The following is a 21832-nucleotide window of genomic DNA, read 5'->3' as shown; positions in this document are numbered from 1 at the left end:
CCCTGCTGTGTGAAGAGGGGGGGAAAAAGTGGAATGGGGCATGTGTAGATTCTGAGACATGAGTTGGGAAGCTATGATGGGGTTTGAAATGAGATGGCGGTGGGCGTAGCTTCTAGCCCAGAAGTCAACTGCTCTCTGTAAGGCTGATCCCACACCAGTAAAGACACTTTTGTGCATTTCCTATACCCCGTGTAAGATTTCAGAAAAATGTGATGGGTTTCCACAAGACTTTTGTAGCAATTTAGATGATGGGGAAGAAATTACGCTCAACTACTTGGAAAATAAGTCTCCAGTCAATATTCAAAGGGATCTATTTCTAAAGAAACCATTTTCAATTAAGACTTAGAGATTAACACAAGGCCTGGTGTTTCCATTTACAGTCAAAGCATTCAAGAATGCAAATGATGGGGTGCAGCAACAATTAACTGTTTTGAACACTGCCCTTTAAAAATACTGAGGCAGACAGCTCTCAGTAGGTCAGCTTTTGACACCCACTGCAGGAACCAATACATTCCACATGACCTTCTCCTATTTCTGCCACTGCAAATGTAGATCTGAAGAATGGAAGCAATACTGTTTTACCTATGGGGGATTCAGGTTTTGATCAAGAAGTTCTGCAATGACAGCCTGTAATGAGGCAGCTGGTGTCACCACACAGCCATACGGAGCTATCACAGTGCTGCGGCAAACGGTGTCAATTCACAAGTTCATTCTCAAACCTTGCTTTAAGTGAATTTCATCACAGAGGCCTGAGGAAAATGAACCCAGAGGTTTACTGGGGAGGGAGACAGGACGGCAGAAAGTGGGTAATAACAATAGATTCTACTTTTACACTAGAAAAGTAGTAAGTGGAGATATCCATATCTAAAAATCTATAGTAATAGATCTAATGAATACAAATATTTACATGCAGTCTAAGCTACACTATTTTCATGGATGAAAGGACTTAGATACACATCTTCAGTAAACTAAGGCTGGGTTTGAAACTGGAAAATCATAGCCCTAGTTGTGCTGGCTACCACAAAAGCACACTAGGAATCTATTGTTATTACCCACTTTCTGCCATCCTGTCTCCCTCCCCAGTAAACCTCTGGGTGGTGGTGGTGGTGGTGGTGGTGGTGGTGGTGGTGGTGGTGGTGCACACCTTTAATCCCAGCACTCAGGAGGCAGAGCCAGGCAGATCAATGTGAGTTCAAGGCCAGCCTGGTCCACAGAGAGAGATCCAGGACAGGCACCAAAACTACACAGAGAAACCCTGTTTTGAAAAACTTAAAAAAAAAAAAATTCACTAGATTGGGGTGTGGCTCACTTGGTACAGTGCTTGTCTATTATCCCAGAAGGTGAAAGCAAGAAAATGAGGAATTCAAGGTCATGCTTGGGCTACATAATGACTCTGAGGCCAGTCTGAGCTACACTATAAAAAAAAAAAAAAAAAAAACATGGAAAAGGGGGGAAGGGAAAATAACTTAGTACAGCTCAACTTTAACCCTGATTTATTTATTAAAATTAAAGATTAGACAGAGGGTCTCAAATTTTGAAAGTTTGGACGCCTTTTAGTTAAAAGGATCACAAATGATTGAGAGCATATGTGAAATTAAAACTCTCAAACTGAGCCAGCAAAGTAAGAAATGCAGTCCTGTTGTGTAGTAGTTTCCTCTGAGGTCAAAATCTCCCATGTTGGATGGAAGATTGTAAGATAAAGGATGGCAAGGTGGGGGTGCACAACAGGATGTTCTAAGGGGAAAGCTCCTTAAGACACAGATGTTAAAAGGGAGGTGAAGTATTCCATTCTGCAGGGAAGCTCCTTAAACTCAGGAAGTAAACAATTCGATAGCTTCAGGAAGTCCCTGAAACTGACCAGATTCACTCGGCCCCCTTCCTCTACCAGAAACTCTCAGAGAAGCTAAGATTCCTGGAAGAGGCAGATAAGCCAAGCTGACTGGAAGAAGTAAAGACCAGTCAAGGTACCTAAAAATGTTCAGACCAAATGAAGCACCTGGAAAGGGCACACTCACCTGCTGAGCTACATGTAGTTTGTGCAGTATGCTCTGGATTTCCAGCTTTTGTGAGCTGGCACACCCATGCTGGGGCTGGGTTTTGGTGGTGCATGTCTTTAAGTCATTCCTGCTCCTGTAATCAACCCCACTAAAACTCATTAGTTCTCCAAATTGGTGGCATCTGTACACTGGTCTCTTGTTGGTGCCCTATCTTGGGTGATTCCCAGGAACAGTATCACACACGTCCTCATGGAGCAGGGCAGTCAAGGCTGGTGCTGAGAAGCCCAGTCACAGGATGTTGTTGTAGGTCCTGTCATGATCAAACTAAAGAAACTTTGTTGTTGCTTACTAATTTTTTTTATGACAAATACTTCAAATTTTATAAAAATAAGTCGTTTCAAAATAAAGAGTCATATTTTCCAGTTAGATGTAGAAGACGGGATTCATGGTAGGCCCATCTCTAGCTCGAGGTGTTCCTTTGGCCAACTGAGGCAGGTTGAGTGAGTTGCTTGGATTCACAGTTTTCCATACATAAACTATCGTTTAGGAGGTAGATCATCTAACCTCAACAGTGCCTCAGTGTTTAACATTTCCTGTCTAGAATCACCTCAGCTGACATTCCTCCAAATCTAGTACCAGACACAGAACATGACTAGGCTACCAGGCTGTGATGACTTAGCCCAGGTTCAAATTTAAGTTCCATTCCAAGTACAACTTGCCCAGGCTGCTCAGCTTCTCTATGTTATATTCATGAATAGCTTACTATAGTACCTGCTGGAGGGCTCAAATGAGCCAATGTGGTCAATGGACTTAGTGGCATGCCTGACACGCACCAAGGGTCCCACAAAGGCTTTCTTGATAAGACAATTTCCCTACGAACACTTATAAAGAAATTAAGCAATTACATAGTTAGCATTTTAAAAGTCATCTTTTGACAACCTAATATTAACATAGTAGCTGATAATGAATTCAAGAAATGCAGTATCTTTGTGGGGAGACACAGGATAATATCACAATCCACTGCATATAAGTACTCAGTGACAAACTATTTTTTTTTTTTTTTTTTTGGTTTTTCGAGACAGGGTTTCTCTGTGTAGCTTTGCTCCTTTCCTGGAACTCGCTTTGTAGACCAGGCTGGCCTCGAACTCACAGAGATCCGCCTGCCTCTGCCTCCCGAGTGCTGGGATTAAAGGCGTACGCCACTACCGCCCGGCGACAAACTATTTTAAGAGGTGCACAGACCCCCCCAAAGCCCATTCTTAGATGTGTGTCCCAGGTTAGGAATCCACATTCAAATTAGTGGTTGTGAATGAGGGGTCAGTGGGCTGATTTTGTCCTACAGATGTTTTCTGTTGGCTTGCACAGAGCTGTCAATTTTGTCCACATGAATGCCTCTAGCAGTGCATACATTCTTCAGTACACCATAGTTTGGACTGCGTTTCTCCCAACTGCAGCCAACTTCACCTTTCTGAGTTATTTATCTAATCACTGCAGGCCTCTTGAGTTTGTGAGTCTTGCTTTGTGTATTTCAAGCCCTTCTATGTCAGATGGAATCGCTCAGCACTCATCTTAATTACCCTTTAGGACTTTCAGTGCTAAGGAAACAAGCAAGATAATCACCACAATTCCCTGATTTCCTTGCAATTACCGATTCCACACATAAACCACGGTTCTACTATGCAAAATATGAAACCTGGGAGGCAGATTAAACTACTATCAAGTGGCACCCACAAATACATCAGACTTTCTTCATGGAGGATGGCAAAGGCCACTGGTTCATCTGGACAGGTTTGGCCAAGGTTCCAGTTCTAATCTAGTTCAGGGATTGGCAGACTAAGGCCTATAGGTCAACTGTGACCTGCTCTATAAACAAAGTTCTATAAATTCACAGCTATGACTATTTATATATTTTCTATGGCAGCTTTTGCAATGTTGCAACAGACATCAAAAAGCCTCTTTACCAAAAACCTCAACAGCCTTGGTTCTTGAACCCAGATGGGGAGTGGTGGGTGCAGTATGGTAAGATCCTTTTACGATGTATCTTCCTCGTAATATTTCTGGTTCTGCAGGACCCATCTCAGTTCTCTGGCACTTTTATAAATCTTGTAAGTTACTTAATACCATGTAATAAATCTTTTTTGTTGAAATATGGAGAGTAACTTTCACTACTACAACTAAAAGCACTGAGCAAAACACAGAGTAACCACCACACACATCAATCTATAAATGTAAACAATTTACTTACGTTATGTGTCATCTCGAAGTACTTCTGACAGGCTACCTGGTAATGAGTCCCCTTTACTAAATCCAAAATCTAAAATGAATGGGGGAAAGTAAGAAAGAAAAAACACAAGTTAAGTTTCTTCTAAGCCACTGTGGTCACAGTTGTTGGCCTTCTCATAATCTCCATTCCAAAAAGGAAACTCAATAAATAAATCATGTAGCGTGCTATGCTTGTGCAGCCCGGACACTACAATGATGCTGAGATTATCCAGAAGTGATCTAGCTCCGCATTAAAACACAGATGGCAAGTGATAGCCAGTGATCTTTCTGACCTGTCACCATGGATTTTAATAACGTTACTGTGACAGCATGATGAGAGCGGATCCTGGTGTTTGACTTTGATGGTACTGTCGGCATATCACATTGCAGCGTCTTTTTAAAAACGTGTACCTATAAATCTACTAATCCAATAGTAGAGGCATGAAGCAATAAAATATACTCTTTAGACTTACTTTCACATTACCTGTTTATACGGATGCAGCGCTAAACACTGTTGTGAACTCATCAGGAAAACTGAACCCAAACCCTCTGGACCAGCATAGAGAGGCAACAACTTACCTTCAATCAGATTGTCTTTTCTGTAATGAAGTTACTTCTAGTAAAACCCAGCATAACGTGTGAGTGAATAGCCTATTCTGAGCACCTATTAGGGACGCATGCCATCCTATCTTTTGTAAATACAATTTCCCTTCCAATTGTACTTCATGTAATCTCTTCTGAGTGGCATAAGCGCCCATCCTTATCAGGAGAGCACAATGGTAGCTGAAACTTGTAAAGTTTCATTGCCTTACGCTACTTCCAAATAAATAAAATATACATATTTGACCCATTTATCAAGCACAGAAAAATGCTGGAATTAAGAGTTAACCTCGCCGGGCGGTGGTGGCGCACGCCTTTAATCCCAGCACTCGGGAGGCAGAGCCAGGTGGATCTCTGTGAGTTCGAGGCCAGCCTGGGCTACCAAGTGAGTTCCAGGACAGGCGCAAAGCTACACAGAGAAACCCTGTCTCGAAAAACCAAAAAAAAAAAAAAAAAAGAGTTAACCTCAAATGAAAGGAAATGGAATTCTAAAGAATTGTTCATTTGTACCACCTTCCAAAGGCTAACCTTCCTGCCACAAAGAGATGAGCACTGTCCTGAATTCCTGCTGTCCCCACCACAGAATACTGCCTTACAGTTCTGACAAACAGAAGGAAGTTACAGTTGTAGAGGGCAGTGTGCACCAGCAAGGACTTGCTAAAGGACTGTTTTCTTCTGACTGTCTTCTATCCAAATTTTCTATCACTTTCAATTAACTTTTATCTAAAAGATTTGGGTAAATATTAACCTGTCACAGAACTCAGGATTCTGTCTAACTCTACGACTCATTGTTCCTCAATTAGAAAAAATGAAAAACAAATTCATTAAAAATAAATGACAATACATGAATGAAGTCACAAAATTTTTAAGTAATGCCAACACTTTGAGCTTATACCTCAACACTTTCCACATAACCATTAAAGCTGTGTAGTGATAAACCTGAAATTAATTACTAGATAACAAAAACCAACAGATTGACATATGAGTTGTCATTTCAAAGAAGACTTCAAACACAAATCTAAGATTTGATGCCATAAATTATCTGAAGATGAAATAAACTCACAGAAGTAAAGCTCAAGAACCATGTGGTATATTTATGTTCCTTTTATGTGAAATCAAAACCAGGGGATGGTGCGGGCCGCCACTGGCTGGGTCTTCTGCTATCAATGAACAATCAAGGTAACCCCCACAGACATGCCCAGCAGACCAGCCTGATCCAGATAATCCTCCATTAAGACTCTTCCCAGGTGAGCCTCAGTGATGTCAAGTTGTCAGTTAAAACTACCCAGCACAGGTGACTATACACACATAAGAAAGTTAACGTGACAAGTAAGACACAGAATATAAGTGCGGACTTCATTGAAAATGCCAGTGGTTTTCCTTGTTGTTTGTTTGTTCATTAAATCCAGATTAAGAACACAGCTATTAAAAAAAAATGCCGGGGGTGGTGGTGGTGGCGGCGGCGGTGGCAGCACAGGCCTTTAATCCCAGCACTCGGGAGGCAGAGGCAGGTGGCTCTCTGTGAGTTCGAGGCCAGCCTGGTTTACAGAGTGAATTCCAGGGCAGCTCAAGGCACACATAAAGTCTTTTCTTTACATAAAGAAACCCTGTCTCGAAAAAGCAAAAAGAACACAGTCATTTCTACCCCTACCCTACAGAGCCGGCTCTTCTTTAACAAAAATGTTTTGATTTGAAATCACTCGCCCATCTATTTTAAAAGACTCTTACTAATCATACTACAGTATATTTGAGATAATATATTTGTATAACTGTGAAGGTATGATGGAAATAAAGAATAGTGGGTTTTCTTGTTGTTCTGTTTTCTGGCAAGAAAAACTGACCAACTTAGAATTCAGGAGATGAAGCAGAGGAGGTAAAAGAGAACACGCAGGGGAAAAGCGAACCAAGGAGAACTCAAGAGACAGTGCTTGAGGCAGTTAGGTAGCAGTGTCAGATACTATCTTCACTAAGACAAGAAATGCATCCTGTCCAAATAAAGATGCCTGGAGGCCTCATTAGGGACAGGATCGATTCTAAAAAGAATTAAGAAATCATGTGTAGCTTACTCTAGCTTTCCATAGACGAATATAGAAACAACTTATATCTTTCAAAATTAAAAAGAAAATGTCCATCTACAGAAGAACACAATTACTCAGAGTCCAGATTACGATGTGTATTGTAGAAATGCAGGGGACAGGAGGTCTCTCAGCAGGGGTGAAGCGAGCCCTTACTTACTCCTAACTGCACAGGGCAGACTAGGGACTAGGGCAGCTGGTGGCCTCAGCAGGATGAGAACAGAGGCAGTGGTGGGAAGTTCTCAGACTTGGAGATGAAGTGTTCCCTAACAGTCAGACACTGCTTCTTAGAAGCAGGCACTCTCCGTGAAATGACCAACGAGCCTGTCCGGATGCTTTGAAACAATGCACTACTCACCCTCAACTCCTCCCCTTCTCAAATATCATGAACTAGGTTTGTAAAAAGAACTTATTCTCTAAGAGAATGAGATGAACTATTCAACAACAGGGCTCAAGGCACACATAAAGTCTTTTCATTTTCATTTATTAACTGTACAAACTAATGGGTTTCGTTACAGCACTTGATACATGCACATACCACACTTGGTCATCTTCAGTTCTTTACTATCCTGTCCTGCTCCTAACTCCCACTGGTCTCCTCCCCCTACTTCTAAACCCCTCTCCTACTCTCATGTACTATCTGCACTGTGCCCTTTTCTTTAATTATGACTGTTACATGTACACACACCTATAAATTTATCAATACAACTGCTCAGTCCATTTATAGTTGCTCCTACATATATGTTCTTAGCACTGACACCTGGTATTGGATAAACCAATTAGGGGGCTTATCCCGGGGACACCGATTCTTCCTCTCTTAGCAATCATTACCTACCTGTAGCTTTTCATCTAGGGGTGGGGACTTGTGAGATCTCCTTCATCAACATTGGCATGTCAGCTGGTGTTGTCATGGGTCAGGTCTTGTTTAGCAGCCATACTGTTAAGGTTTCATGAGCACAGCTTTCCTGTCTTACACGGAAGGTGCAACCTCTTAGCTGACTTCCTGATTCTGTGGTTCTCACAATCATCTGGACATGACAGTATTTTTTTTCTATGATTCAGCTGTTTCTTACATATTGGCACTTATTTATCATATAAGATAAATACAAAATATCATATATTAGTCACTAAACACAGCTAATTGAGTGCCTTTTAAGCAATAGCAGAGTTATGGCACGTAGAGCCGTAATGCTAACACTGTGTGTGTAGACCCACTTTGCTGACTTCAGAAATTTTACAAGTGATTCTAAAGTGCTGGCATTTGCCTATGTAGTGCGAACTGATCTTATCTGCTCTTAATTTTGTTGAGTTGTCTGATACGAATGAACATCACTATTAAACACTGTATTAAGATGGGCACTGAAACAACCTGCTTTTGGACAGAATGACTCCAAGGCAGGAAATATAAAGTGAGAAATGGAAAGGAAAATCAAGATATGCTCAAGAATACTCTAAGTTTGTGATAAAAAGCACAATTATAAGTTCAGCACACACCAGAATCCAAGAAAGGCTGGGAGATGCCTGAGACAGACTCGGAGGAACAGAATTCGGGCCAGACTCGAAGTGTTCCCAAGGGTGAAGTGGTGGAAAAGATGATGCAGCCAGGAGACGGTACTTCCTAACTGTCGTTTTTCCAGCGTCGAGTCTAGGACCACAGAAAGATCACTCCCTGTATTAGTTCACTTTCTGTTGCCATGACAAATTGCTGAAAATTAGGTACTTGAGTTGATAAAGGTTTATGAGCTCACAATTTTGAAGGATGGAAGTCCAAGATAGTGAAGTCCCATTAGTTCCCCTCTATTGAGGATGACCGAAATGAAAGGAAGCTACCACAAGGCAAGAAAGGAAGCCAAAGGACTCAAAACCACAGCAGCCCGATCTCACAGGGTCCTAAGAACGGCTAGTCCTCTCCGAGAGGTCACTAAGCTACACTCAGACATGCTCACCACAGTGAGTCTAGGCTTGTGCAAACACTGAAACCATGTCCAGACATGCACTTCAAAGGATGGCAGCAGAGACCGACCTAGAGTAAGGATCCGGTAACATGATGGGTCAGGGAAACACATACCATACAGAGGTGGGAACTCATGTCATGAAGACATAAAGAAACAGATAGCAGGAAGAGTGAACCAGGGGCAGGAATAAGGGAAGGGCCGTGGAGTCTGCTGCCCATTACTCCTGTGGCTGCTGTAGCTCACAGAGGGTCCTTCAACAGCAGTAACAAGGACTCTGCAGTCTTCTCTTCCATTCTGAAAGTCCTCAGCAAACCCTACTTCCTCTTACAGACAGCACTAATTCCAAAGAACAGCTCCCCCAAGGCCAGAGGGAAATAAGGCAGAGGTAACGCCAATACTTGCCTAACAAGTTCCCTAACCATGTTTCAGAAAAATATAATCAAACTAAACAATCACCAATTTTGAAAACATAAAACTATCAAGGAAAAAATTTCCATGAAGCTCGAAGGATATTTCTCAAATGGTAGTAAGACTTTTAGTTTCTTATGCCAGGATTTAGAGTAAAATTGAGATGCAAGAGCATCATTATGGCAGCCTGGCTCTTAATAACACAGAAGGACTATGCTTATGTCATGTATATTCCTTGATTTTTCTCTCGACTTTAGTTATTCTCTACTAGGTGACTAAAGTCCACCAAGAAGAATTCTAAACTTTTAAAAATGAAATAATTCAGCTTTTTATCTTTACAAAAAAGTTCATCAATTTGTATTTACAATGTTTAGTAAAGGAAATTAATTATATTTTACCCTCAAGACAAGTTACTGGCTATTTCCCTAAGAGAATTATTTTCCCTTCTCTTTTTTAATCATTATCCTTTCTTACTTAAATTTCTTTTATATACTATATTTTGATCATGTTTCTCCTTCCTCCAAATCCTCCCAGGTCTTCTCCCTACCCACAAAATGTCATGTCCTTGTGTGTCTCTCTCCCCCTCTGTCTCTACCCCTTCCCAAAACAAACCACCAAACAAATGAAAACCAAAACAAACAAACAAAAAATCAATTAAAAAAAATACCCAAACAACCCCCTCCACCAAAAAAAAAAAAAAAACCCAAAAAACAAAAAACTAAACACAGAGTTCTTTTGTGTTGGGTAAGTACTCCTGGGCATGGTGCCTATCCTGGAGTATGGTTGATTTAAGCAGTGAGACACTTTTGGAGAGAATAAATTTTCCTTTTCCCAGCAGATATCAATTGCAAATAGCTTCTTGGTTAGGGGTGGGACTTTGTGTTCACTTCCCTTTCTCAGGGCCAGGATTTCTCTGGTATGAACCTGGGCAAAGGTTATGCATGCTGCCACAGTCTCTGTAGACCAGGCTAGCTTCAAGTTCATGGCCTTCTGCTTCAGCCTCCGAAGCGCCGGCACTGCAGACGCGTACCACCACATCTGGTAAGGAATTCTAATAAAGTGGCATAACCAAGTTGTCTTTAAAGACAAACGGAGTAACTGTTTTTAGGATTTGAATGACTGTGATCTATCAGACTGATCTTGGCCCGTCAATCAACACGTATGACAGTCACCAACACCAGTGGGAAATGCCACACAGCAACAGAAATAAACATAAACTATCAGTGCAGAGCACACAGTCCAAGTCTAACTTGGAGAGCAGATGCCACTTCCTGCCACCACTCACTCCAGTGCCTGCCAATGATGCTCAAGGAGGGCTTGGCAGCAGAAAGCTGCCACCTGCCCACCGTTGGCTCTGGTGAGTGGTGTGCTGCACATGCACAGCTACATATGCCGCCCCCACCAATCACACATACAGCTAGTGTGTGTGTCTCCAATCCAAGGTCATCGTCTGTCTTAATCTAGAAGAACAGCCTTGCTTCTTCTTAAGTAGCTCAACTTTTCAAAACTAGCCTCCACACAGGCTTTCCACTCCATTCCTGAGCTTCCTTATTTCAAAAGTGAAAGAAAAGCTTGGTAGAGTACAAAGTGTGGAATACATCTGCACACACTGCTCTGCTTTTGTTTCTCCCATGCCTGGCATGACACAACCAATAGATGCCTCAGACCTCTGCTGTGACCTTCATCAGGGAGACCAAGGCCAGGTTTCCCCTCTCTTGAAAATGCACTTTCATTTGCTTAAGAACGTCATAGTTGGTCAAGAACTTTACTGTTTCATTTTTGATTGTTTATAAATATAGTTTTCAGTTGATTTTAATTCCAATGTCCTTAAGACTTCCCTTTTCCTCTCTACTGTTCAGCCTCCCCCCATCATTCTCTCTCTTATCATAAGACTTCTTGATTTCCCCTTACAACAGCCACACTCCCACCAGAGTGACTCCTAAAAGCCAACCCCAACTTTGCATTTTAGTACCCATTTTAGTAATCTGAGCACTGGAGACATTTCCTGATCAGAGTGATTAGGGTTTTTACATGGACCTTAGTATTTGCTTCTGCTTACAATTGTGTTTGACTTTCTACAACTAACAATTTTACAGGTTGACTGTAAGAGTAGAAATAAACTACTCATTTGCAAGTTTGCTGATAGAAATTGTGTTATTTACCAATGTCTTTAATTTCATTTTCATTTTAGTGCTTTTCAATAGAGAAGAAATATTTGTTTTGGAATTTTGATTCAGCATAACCATTAATAATTATTTCTAAAGTGGATCTAATTAGTGCTTCTAAGAAGCTAAGTAGTGATGTCAACACCATCAAGTGTGAAATAGTGTGTGTTTTTTGTACTTTTGGGGGCTAGTGAATTTGTTTTTCACAGTCCAAAAATTTTCATGCAATTACTGGCCATATTAAATCTAAATTGGTAAGTGCCTTTTAATGAAGAAATCCTTCAAAATGGACAGTTTGAAATGCTTAAAAGTAATTGAGAACAAGTGCTCCGGTAAGGTCTCATGACTCCTTATTTGCTGTGTGTATAAATCTGCACTACCGAAGAACATTGTCATCTTGTCATGTGAGGACTACTCACCAATGGGTGATGACGCCCAGTCTCCGTTATTGCGGGAACAGTGTCTGCTGTAAGGACTGCCTCTGGCTCGACAACAGCACTCGGGGCTTTTCTTTGAGGTGTAGGTGAAGATGTGCATTTTCATTAGTAAGTTAGTAATTTCATTAGAGGAGATATGTGATAGCCATGATTGTATTTTTGCTTACTCACAAAATCATCAAACATTTAACTGGATCTTTAAAATATATTTTCCTTTTTAGAGGCCACAGAGAGTTATTTTAAAATTTTTTAATATGATTCAAGATATATAGTTCAAGAAAAAAATCATGTCTTTAAAAATAAATAAATAAATCTTTAAAAAGAAAAAAACCATATATGAAGTTGAGTAAGATTTGCCTTTGCTGATGAAAATATTCACTAATCGACAGAAATTTCACTGAGTTACGGTGTTTGGTACTTTTCACATAAATGCAGCCTATCTACTGTAGTCAGTCATTAAACCACTTATCTAACTTAGTTCTTTTTGTGACTATTTTTATAGATGATTTTGTCAAAGTCCCCACCCCTTTTGGAGAAACAGACTTTAATAGAAAATTAAGTAACTGTATTCATAAGGCAAATACTTCAGATTTTTAATCTTCTCAGCTCTGAGCTTCTTTAGAGCTATGGTGTTTACCATCAATTTTACAATGCATTTCTTGTGAGATAATTCTTCCAATGTATATATTACATGTTTCTATATGTTATACAGTACATATATACATGCATATAGTGCATATACACTTTTTAATCCCCTCACCCTTGGGAAGCAGTTAAGTGGCAGGCTTTAAGCATGACTTCTTTTTCTATCACACTGGCATGTTTACTAGATACAATTCCTTTTTATAAGGTCTTTAAAAATAATAATGAAATCAGTGTGTCTTTCACGTGCCTATAAAGATGTTAGGGCATAGTAGTTCTGAACTAGCTTGCTTTTTTTAAATCAGGACAAAGGGTATACAAAGCAGCAGTAATTAGTAACTGTCCCTGTGATGGAGTGTCACAGAACAGAAGAGAATCCGTTACAAAGGGGATAGTGTTTGAATTAGGTCTGAATACTGAGTGTAGGAGTTTTCTCAGTGGCAGGAAGTGAGGATACGAGACAACAAAAACCACATTCACTCAACATTAGTGAACAGCCGTTTGTCTGCTGACACAGTGGCTCAGCAGGCAGAGACAAGCTTGGCAGCCTGAGTTTGATGCCCAGAACCCACATAAAACGTGGAGGGAGACCTAACTCCACAGTTAGTTGCCCTCTGACTTCCTCGTGTGCAACCTGAACACATGCCCTTTTCCAAACAGTTATTTCCAAACTCTTAAATAATAATTTGGAGGTGCTGTTGAAGACACTAGGGATATTGTGAGAGGTGACACTAAGGAGACCTCCCTGGTGGAGCTACCATTGCAGCGGGCAGACAGGCAAGTGAGTGTTGTAGAGACAGTAAACTACAACATGATAAAGGGCCAGAATGAGAGCTTCAGGAGACCGGGTCAGAGGTGTGTTCTGGGAGCAAACACCATTCTGATAAGTATTACCACTAAGAAATTTAGGTAACTCTGGCAAGAGACTCCCATAGATGTTACCACTGGGATTCTGTGAGCTAAGATTCCACGAAACATTGTAGAAAAGCCTAGGCCAGCTGTGAGGACCCCATGGCCAGGTGAGCCAGAGCAGAGCCCAGGGAAGGAGGCTAGGTCTGATGAGAAAGGCCTATGAATTGTGCAGGCTAGCATATGATCCTTCCTATAATGTTGTAATGATAATGGTATTTTACATTTTCTATGGTCACAAAGAAAAAGTTAAAGCAAAATAGATAAAATTACTTTTAATACTTTAAAACAAATATGTCAAAAATATTATCATTTCTAGCATGTAATTAACCTAAACTATTACTAAGCTATTTTACACTGCTTTTCTCTATGAATTTTTAGCTGGTGTGTTTAACATTTACAGACAGTGGTATATTAGAGAGACTCCCATACCTTGAGAGCTAATTCTGCCAAGCTCTACAGAACAGATGTGGCACCATACCACTGCTGGTTTGATGAGTGATATCACATAAGAGTACTGAGTAAATACACACAGCCTCCCGAGAGCTGCTTTCCTAACACACTGCCTTTTGATACCCCAAATCGGATAAATTAACAATTCAAGAGCTAGTCAGCCCCATGCCAGTCAGTCATATGTCCTACATCTGTAGTACATGTAGTACCATCTGCTACACCAAACAGTAAAGCCAGGTCACACAAAAGACCTGAACTACTACTGTTTAGACACCTTCACAGTAGATTCTCTAGTTTCCTAGAAAAAATTAAACATGGAAAGAAACTAGAAAGTATGACCTGCTCACAGGAGGGATACACAACAGGTAACACAGAGACATCTTAAATATGTTCAGAGTTACAAGAAACCGAGAAGATCTCACAACAAACAAAAACTGCAATTATGTGACTGTTACAACTTAGATGAAAGAGACAAATTCTTAAAAATAAAAATTGTCAAAATGGATCCAAGAAGAGATAGATCACCCAAATAAACCATAACAAGAAAAATATCAAATCAAAATTTAAAAACCTCCCAGCAAAGATAGTCAAACTTTAAACAAAGATATCATGAGAAAAGAACAGATGGAGATCCCATATGAATGTATAGACAAAAGTCCTCAGTAACAAGCTAGCATGTCTGGGCTGTGGTCACAGTTCAGTGGGAGAGCGCTTGTCTGGCATCAGCAAGGCCCTGGGCTCAGTCCCTCATACTGAAAAAGTCAACAAAACCACAGCACCAGTAAACCAAATCCAGCAACACTTACAAGGATTTGTAAATCCACATTTACAAGGATTAAAAGGCATGATCAAGTGCTAACGTAGTGATACTAGGCAGTTCAAAATACAAAAATCAATTGAGGTAATACAGCACTTTGATAAAGTGAGGCTAAACAAAAGTATGTGACTCACCTCAACTGATGCTGAAAAGGCACCTGAAACATCCACTGTCTTTTGGTAATTCAAACAAAAATTCCCACTTAAGCAAGAAGTAGGAGAGACTTACTCAAAATAATAAAGGATGCTTATGAAAATCCACAGGTAATAGTACACCTTGGAGAAGACTGAAAGCTGTTCCCTACCAGTAGGAACAAGATCAAGATACTTGCCTTTACCTTGCTGTTCAGCACAGTACTGGACTTTCTAGTCAGAGAAAATAATTACACAAGAAATACCAGGCATCCAGATGGAAAGGATGTAATACTGCGTCTATTCTCAGAAGGCCTGTTCTTACAGAATCCACAGAAACTTACTACAATAAATTAACCTAGCAATGCTGGAAGATACATGAATAAAAATCAGCTGTATTTCTAACACCAGTAATGAATGGCCAGAGAAAGAAGAAAACATTTCTATTATAAAGTACCAGGAATGCATTTAGTTATGAGGAAAAGACATGTATGCTGGGGAGTATAAAACACAAGGAAGGAAGTAAACGAACTGGGTAAAGGAAAGATGTCCTGTATCAGGGACCGGCAGGCAATGCTGAGATGTCATTACTACCCAAACACAATGTTATCCATCCAAGTCCTAAAGATAATCCTGAAATGTAGAGGAAATTAAAACAGGCTCCAAATAGCCAAAACAATATTTAAAAGGAGGGATAGAATCGAAGAATTCACACCTCTGGCTTCAAAACCTAGTACAAAGCTATGATATCCAAACTGTAGTATTAGTATCAGGACAGACACACAGACCAAAACAATTATACACCTATATCCAATTTACTATGTGTTATTTTGAAGTTTCTACCCCTGAGCTACCTACATCTCTAGATAAAGAGTACTTTTGTCAAGAGTACAAGACCACCAAGTAGCAAGCCACTGCTCCAATGACTAGTGTTTGGAAAACTGGGCATCAACATACAAATACAAAGTGACTCTCAACATCACACTGCACACAAAAATTAACTCAAAACAGATTAAAGAACCAAATGTAAAAGCCAAAGCTATAAAGCTGATAGAAGAAAATCTAAGTACCAATCGTCATGATCTCAATTCTGGCAATGGACTCTTAGATATAACACCAGAGACATGAGAAACAAAAGAATACACAGTGGACTTCACTCACATTAAAATCTGTTTCCATCAAATTGCATTACCAAGAAATTAATAACCTATAGAAAGGGAAAGCCCACTTTTAAATTATATGTCTAATAAGGGCCTCTTATATGAAACATAAGAAGAACTATTACAGTCAACAAGGAAATATCAACCCAACTGAAGTGAGCAAAACAAGTGAATAGACACCTCCTTAAAGATGGCATACAACCAGCCTATCTATAGAGATAAAAAAAGAAAGTCACTACGGTGGACTCTGATATAATGTGACTCATGACCAGAGATCACAGGACAGACACAAGACACAAAGGAGAACAGGTGAGAAGACTCAGGAGAACGTCATGCATGATGCAGAATGGAAGATTACATTTTCAGGAAATACCCAACTAGGCAAACCCAGAGGACAGCAGGCTGCTGGCTGCCAAGAGCTGGAGACTAATACATCCTGAGTTGTCTTCTGAGGTGATGGAAAAATCAGAAACTTGCAGAGGTGGTGACTGCACAATCTTGTAATATAATGAATACATGAGTTACACAACTTAAAATGATTAACTGTATATGATGGCAATTTTAATGAAAAAAACAATCAGATCTTTTAAAACCTTGTTTTCACCTGTAATTTACATTTTGTGTATTATTCTCATCTTTATTTCTCATCTGCTGGTATTTAAATAATGCAGTAGCTATTCCAAAATCTAGGCATGTAAAACTGCATTCATTTCATTGTGGATGGATTTTACTTTGGGCCACTAGCTTGCAAAAAAACACATGGAGGCTTATTATTAATTATGAATGTTTGGCCTTAGCTTAAGCTTGTTCCTAACTAGTTTTTATAACTTAAATTAACCCTTATTTTTTTAATCTACATTCGTTTACATGGTTCAGTTACCTTTACTCTGTACTGCCCATCTGCTTCCTCTCCATCTGGCTGGCATCTCCGCCTTCTTCTTCCCAGAGCTCTCTCTGTCTGGAAGTCCCACCTATACCTCCTGCCTAACTATTAGCCATTTAGCTTTTTATTAAACCAGTCACAGTAATATATTTCACACAGTGTAAAGGAATATTCTGCATCATTTCATAGCAAAGGCCTTCAATGAAAGAAGGAACCAAGAAAAATTTCAACTTTTTGTCAAAGGAGCAGAAAGGCGGCGTGGAAGGAAGTGGAGCTTGATCTCCTCCAGTGCCTGCCAGTGTGAGGTCTGGCCTCCTGTACCTCTGTGCCATGGCTGGTCCTTCTCCAAGTCTCAGATTTCTCATGGAGGAGACAGGGATCATGACAATGCCTTGTGAAGAATGAGTGAGACCCAGAAGACTCAGAGGGAGTGAGAAAGGGAAAAACGCCGTGGTGTTCACGGTTCCTGCTCAAAGGTCAAGCACACTGTGAATTATTACACAGGAAAGAACTACCATGGACTAGAAGCACTCAAAAATTAAAACAAAAGATACTTCCTTTTCCGTGGCCTAGACTGCCATGACTACCACATGAGTGCAATGGCTGCTGTTTGTGTGGAAGCTCTGTCATAGCCACAGTACAAGGGATGTGACTTGGTGAAGCAAAGACCGCTCTGTGCATATACAATGGTTGTGGGAGTGAGCAAACAAGCAACTTGAAAATTCATATATTTTTAATAAAACATTACGACCAGAGGTTTTATTCTCAATATTTTGATCACATATTCTTAACATGTTGGTATCTCAAAACATAATATTTTCATGATAGAATTTTTTTTTTCTCGAAGGAAATCTGAAAATTGGGCTCACAAGTGGCTCAGCGGCTAAAGGCTCTTGCACCAACCCTGACAACATGAGTTCCATTCCAGGGAGACATGGTGGAGAAAACTTTTTTCTGAAAATTGCCTCTGAATCCACACTCTGATACGTGGGCCTTCATACACATATAAAATAAGTAAGCAGGACTGCACCTTGTGGCCCACCCCAGATCATGACCCCCATTCCAGCTGCAGCTCCACCTTGGCACCATGCACGCCACTCCCAGGAAGGGACCCCACCCTCGCTGCCTGAGGACCCCTGTACCCTGGCACACTGTTACAGGTAGTAGGTCCCATCCCTGCTCCCTGAGGACCTGAGTATTGTGTACCTCTTCCATGTGACACTGCACACTCCCACTTGACACCAGCCCCTGCCACCTAAGTAACACCTGTACAACCATGTGAGCCTTCCCCAGACTTCTGAGGGTCTTCAGCAAAAGCTCTCCAACTCTACTGGTTTGCTCCTGTGCTCTGTAGTTGAACCTAGCCCTAGTTGAGCGGGGACTTCTAGCATCCCATTCACACATCAACACTAAAGTCAACACGGAACAGAGACACATAAGAAGTTCAAGTGTTAGGCCAAATGGACGTTGACAGAATATTCCACCCAAGCACAGAATACACATTCTTCTCAGCAGCCACGGAATTTTCTCCAAAACAGACCACAAAACAAGTCTCAAGAAATACAAGAAAAATAAAACAACACCCTGCATTCTCTCTGACCAAAAGGATAAAGCTGGATATCAACGGCAATAGAAAGTCCATAAACTCATGGAAACTAAACAACACACTACTGGGTAATTATTGGGTCAAGGACTAAATCAAGAAGGAAATGAAAAGCTTTCCTGTTTGTATCTCCTTAATTTTCTTTTCTTGCCTTGGTTTTCCAGTTTCAAGCACACTAATGAAAAGGCATGGGGACAGTAGACATACCTGTCTCATTCCTGACTTCAGTATGAATGCTCCAAGCTTTTCTCTGTTTAGAATGATGGTGGCCCTAAGTTTCTTGGATATAAGCTTTTACTGTGCTGAGGCATGTTTTCTCTGGCCTTACATTCTCTAGAGTATTTGTGATGAAGGCATGTTGGATTTTGTCAAAGACTTTTTCAGCATCTATTGAGGTGATCGGGGGATTTTTGTCTTTTAAGCCTATTTTCAGAGTTTATTACATTTACTGAAGTGCAAATGTTGAATTATCTTTGCATTTCAGGCATGAAGCTAATGTGGTCATGGTTGATAACCTTTCCGATGTTTGTATTCTGTTTGTAAATGTCTTCTGAGTATTTTTGAGTCTATGCTCACTTGTGATATTGGCCTGTAGTTTTCTTTTGTGCATGTGTTGTTACCTACCATTAGCATGATACTGGCTTCGGAGAAGGAGTTTGGGAATGTTTCTTCAGTTTGTTTGTTTGTTGTTTTGAATAGCTTACAAAGGATTGGCTGTAGATCCTCTTTGAATATCTGGTAGAATTCTGCTAAGAATCCATCTGGCCCTGAACTTTTTTAAGCTGGAAGGCCTTTTATTATTATTTCAATCACATTTGTTATGGGTATGTTTATGTTATTGACTTTCTCATTTTAATTTTGGTGGTTTGGTTGAATCTGGAAATTTATTCATTTCTTTGAGATTTTCCAGCTTAATGGAATAAGTTTCTAAAACACTTCCTCCTAATATTCTGAATTTCTTTGGTGTCTGCTGTAATGGTTCTCCGTTTATTTCTGATTCTGTTAATCTGGGTCCTCTACTTTGTCTCATTGGGCTGGGCTGGGAATCTGTTGATCTTGTTCATCTTCTCAAAAGAACCAGCTCCTCAACTTGATTTTTTTTTCTTTGTTTCTGTTTCACTGATTTCTGCTCTGATTTTTTATTGATTCACGCCATCATCTAAGTTTGGATCTGGTTTGTTCTTACTTTTCCAACTTCTTGAGGTACATCATTAAACAGTTTATTTGTGCTCTTTCTGATTTTTTAATGTAAGCACTCAGATTTCTAAATTTCCCTTGCACAACTGCTTTCTTTCAATGTGTCCCAGAGATTTTTGTGGTACTTTTTTGATTTTCACTTAGTTCTAGGAAGTTCTTTATTTTTTCTTATTTTTTTATTTGACTCATTCATCATCCAGTAATGAGTTGTTCAATCTCCATGAGTTTGTGAATTTGTTTGCTGTCAATATTAAGTTTTACTGCAACATAGTCACATAGGATATAAGCAGTGATTTCAAACTTTTTGAAATTGTAAAGATTTGTTTTGTGTCCCAGGATGTGGTCTATTTTAGAAAAGGTCCATGGGCTGCTGAGTAGAATGTACTCATTGGTCTTTGGGTAGAATATCCTGTAGATATCTGTTAAGTCCATTTGATGTATGATATCAATTAATTCTAATGTTTCTCTGTTTATTTTCTATCCAGATAATTTGTCTATTGGAGAAAGCAGGTTATTGAAATCATCTAAGATTAATGGATTGGTGTTAATCTGCTTTTTTATTTTTATTTTTTTTTTTAATTTTTTTTTTGGTTTTTCGAGACAGGGTTTCTCTGTGTAGCTTTGCGCCTTTCCTGGAACTGACTTGGTAGTCCAGGCTGGCCTCGAACTCACAGAGATCCGCCTGGCTCTGCCTCCCAAGTGCTGGGATTAAAGGCGTGCGCCACCACCGCCCGGCCTAATCTGCTTTTTTAAATCAAGCAGTAGTTATTTTATGAAACCGGGGGCCCAGAGTCTGGTGCATATATGTTTAAGATAGTAATGTCTTCTTGATTAACTCTTCTCTTGATACAATGAAGCATCCTTCTTTATTTCTTTTGATTAGTTACAGTTTGAAGTCTGTTTTCTCAGATGTTAGGATAGTGGTGCCTGCTTGTTTCCTGGTTCTATTTAGAGTATTTTGTCCATCATTTTACTCTAAGGAGGGGCCTATCTTTAAAACTAAATGTGTTTCTTATAGACAATAGGTAGATGGATTTGGGGGGTTTTGTTTGGTTTTGTTTTTTTAATCTATTCAATCTGCCTTTGTCCTAACTGGAGAACTGAGACTATTGATATTTAAAGCTACTGCTGAAATGTGTGTGTTGTCATCATTGTGTTGCTGAGTTTTGGCTTTTGTTTGTGTTCTCAGTGGTATTTTGTGTTTTAATAATTATGGCCTCATATTTCTTTTCATAGTAAATCTGCTATCCTCACTCCTCTCTTGAGCCTAAAATACTGCTTCTTGTATTTTCTTTAGGTTTGGTTTGTTGGGTGTATGTGTGTGTGGCTGTTTATATCATGGAAAGTTTTTCTTGCCTTTATCCTTCAATTATTTTTGCTGGGTACATTAATCTAGGGTGGCCTTCATAAATCTTTTAGGACTTGGAATGTATTCCTCCAGATCTTCTAGCTTTCAGAGTTTCCAATGAGAAATAGCTGTTGTTCTGATGGATTTTCCTTTATATGTGACTTTGGTTCTTCTTTTTTCCTCGCACCGTTCACTACACTTTTTTGTTATGTATAGTTAGTGTTTTAACTATGACATGGTGTGGGGATTTTCTTTTCTGGTTTTGTCTATTTGGTGTTCTGTGTATTTCTTGTATCTGTGTGGACATGTGTTTCCTCAGTTTGGTGACATTTTCTTCTATGATCTTGTCGAAGATCTGGTTTATGCCATTGACTTGGGATTCTTTTCTCTCATCTATGTAAACTTTTTTTTTCATGGTGTCCCACATTGCCTGTGTCTTCCTTTCCTGTGTTTAGAAATTTTTCATATTTCTTGATTATTCAGTCTAGAGCCTCTATTTTATCTTTGGAATCTGCTATTGTATCTTCTGTCTGATTCATTCTACGTGTAAGGCTTTCTTTGGAGGGTTCTAGTTGAGTTATTGGCCTTTTCAATTACATCTTTATTTTGGGTTGAGTTCTCTTCAATGTTTCCATCTCCTGATTAAATTCCATCTCAATCCTGGATTGTCGTCATAATTTCCATTATCTTATGTTTGTGTTTTCTTGACCACCACTCAGGCGGTTATTCTCCTGGAGTTCTTTCTCCTTCATTCCATTGAGCTGTATCTTTGTGTCTTCTTTAACCTCCT

General features: G+C 39.8%; 1 protein-coding gene across 4 annotated transcripts in view; it reads right to left on the bottom strand.

Moving 5' to 3' along the window:
• Prim2 (DNA primase subunit 2) overlaps positions 1-21832 on the bottom strand; it is a 308490-nt gene that overhangs the window by 5983 nt on the left and 280675 nt on the right. For all 4 annotated transcript variants that reach the window (XM_052745227.1, XM_052745228.1, XM_052745229.1 and 1 more), the window contains one exon: positions 4243-4311. In XM_052745227.1, coding sequence (XP_052601187.1) covers positions 4243-4311 — 69 coding nt within the window. The remainder of the gene's footprint in view (positions 1-4242; positions 4312-21832) is intronic.

This window comes from Peromyscus californicus, unplaced genomic scaffold, assembly GCF_007827085.1.
Source record: "Peromyscus californicus insignis strain IS unplaced genomic scaffold, ASM782708v3 Scaffold_19__1_contigs__length_69161282, whole genome shotgun sequence".
In the NCBI taxonomy this organism is placed as follows: domain Eukaryota; kingdom Metazoa; phylum Chordata; class Mammalia; order Rodentia; family Cricetidae; genus Peromyscus; species Peromyscus californicus.
Note: the sequence above shows the minus strand (reverse complement) of the source record. Positions and strands in the feature narration are given on the sequence as shown.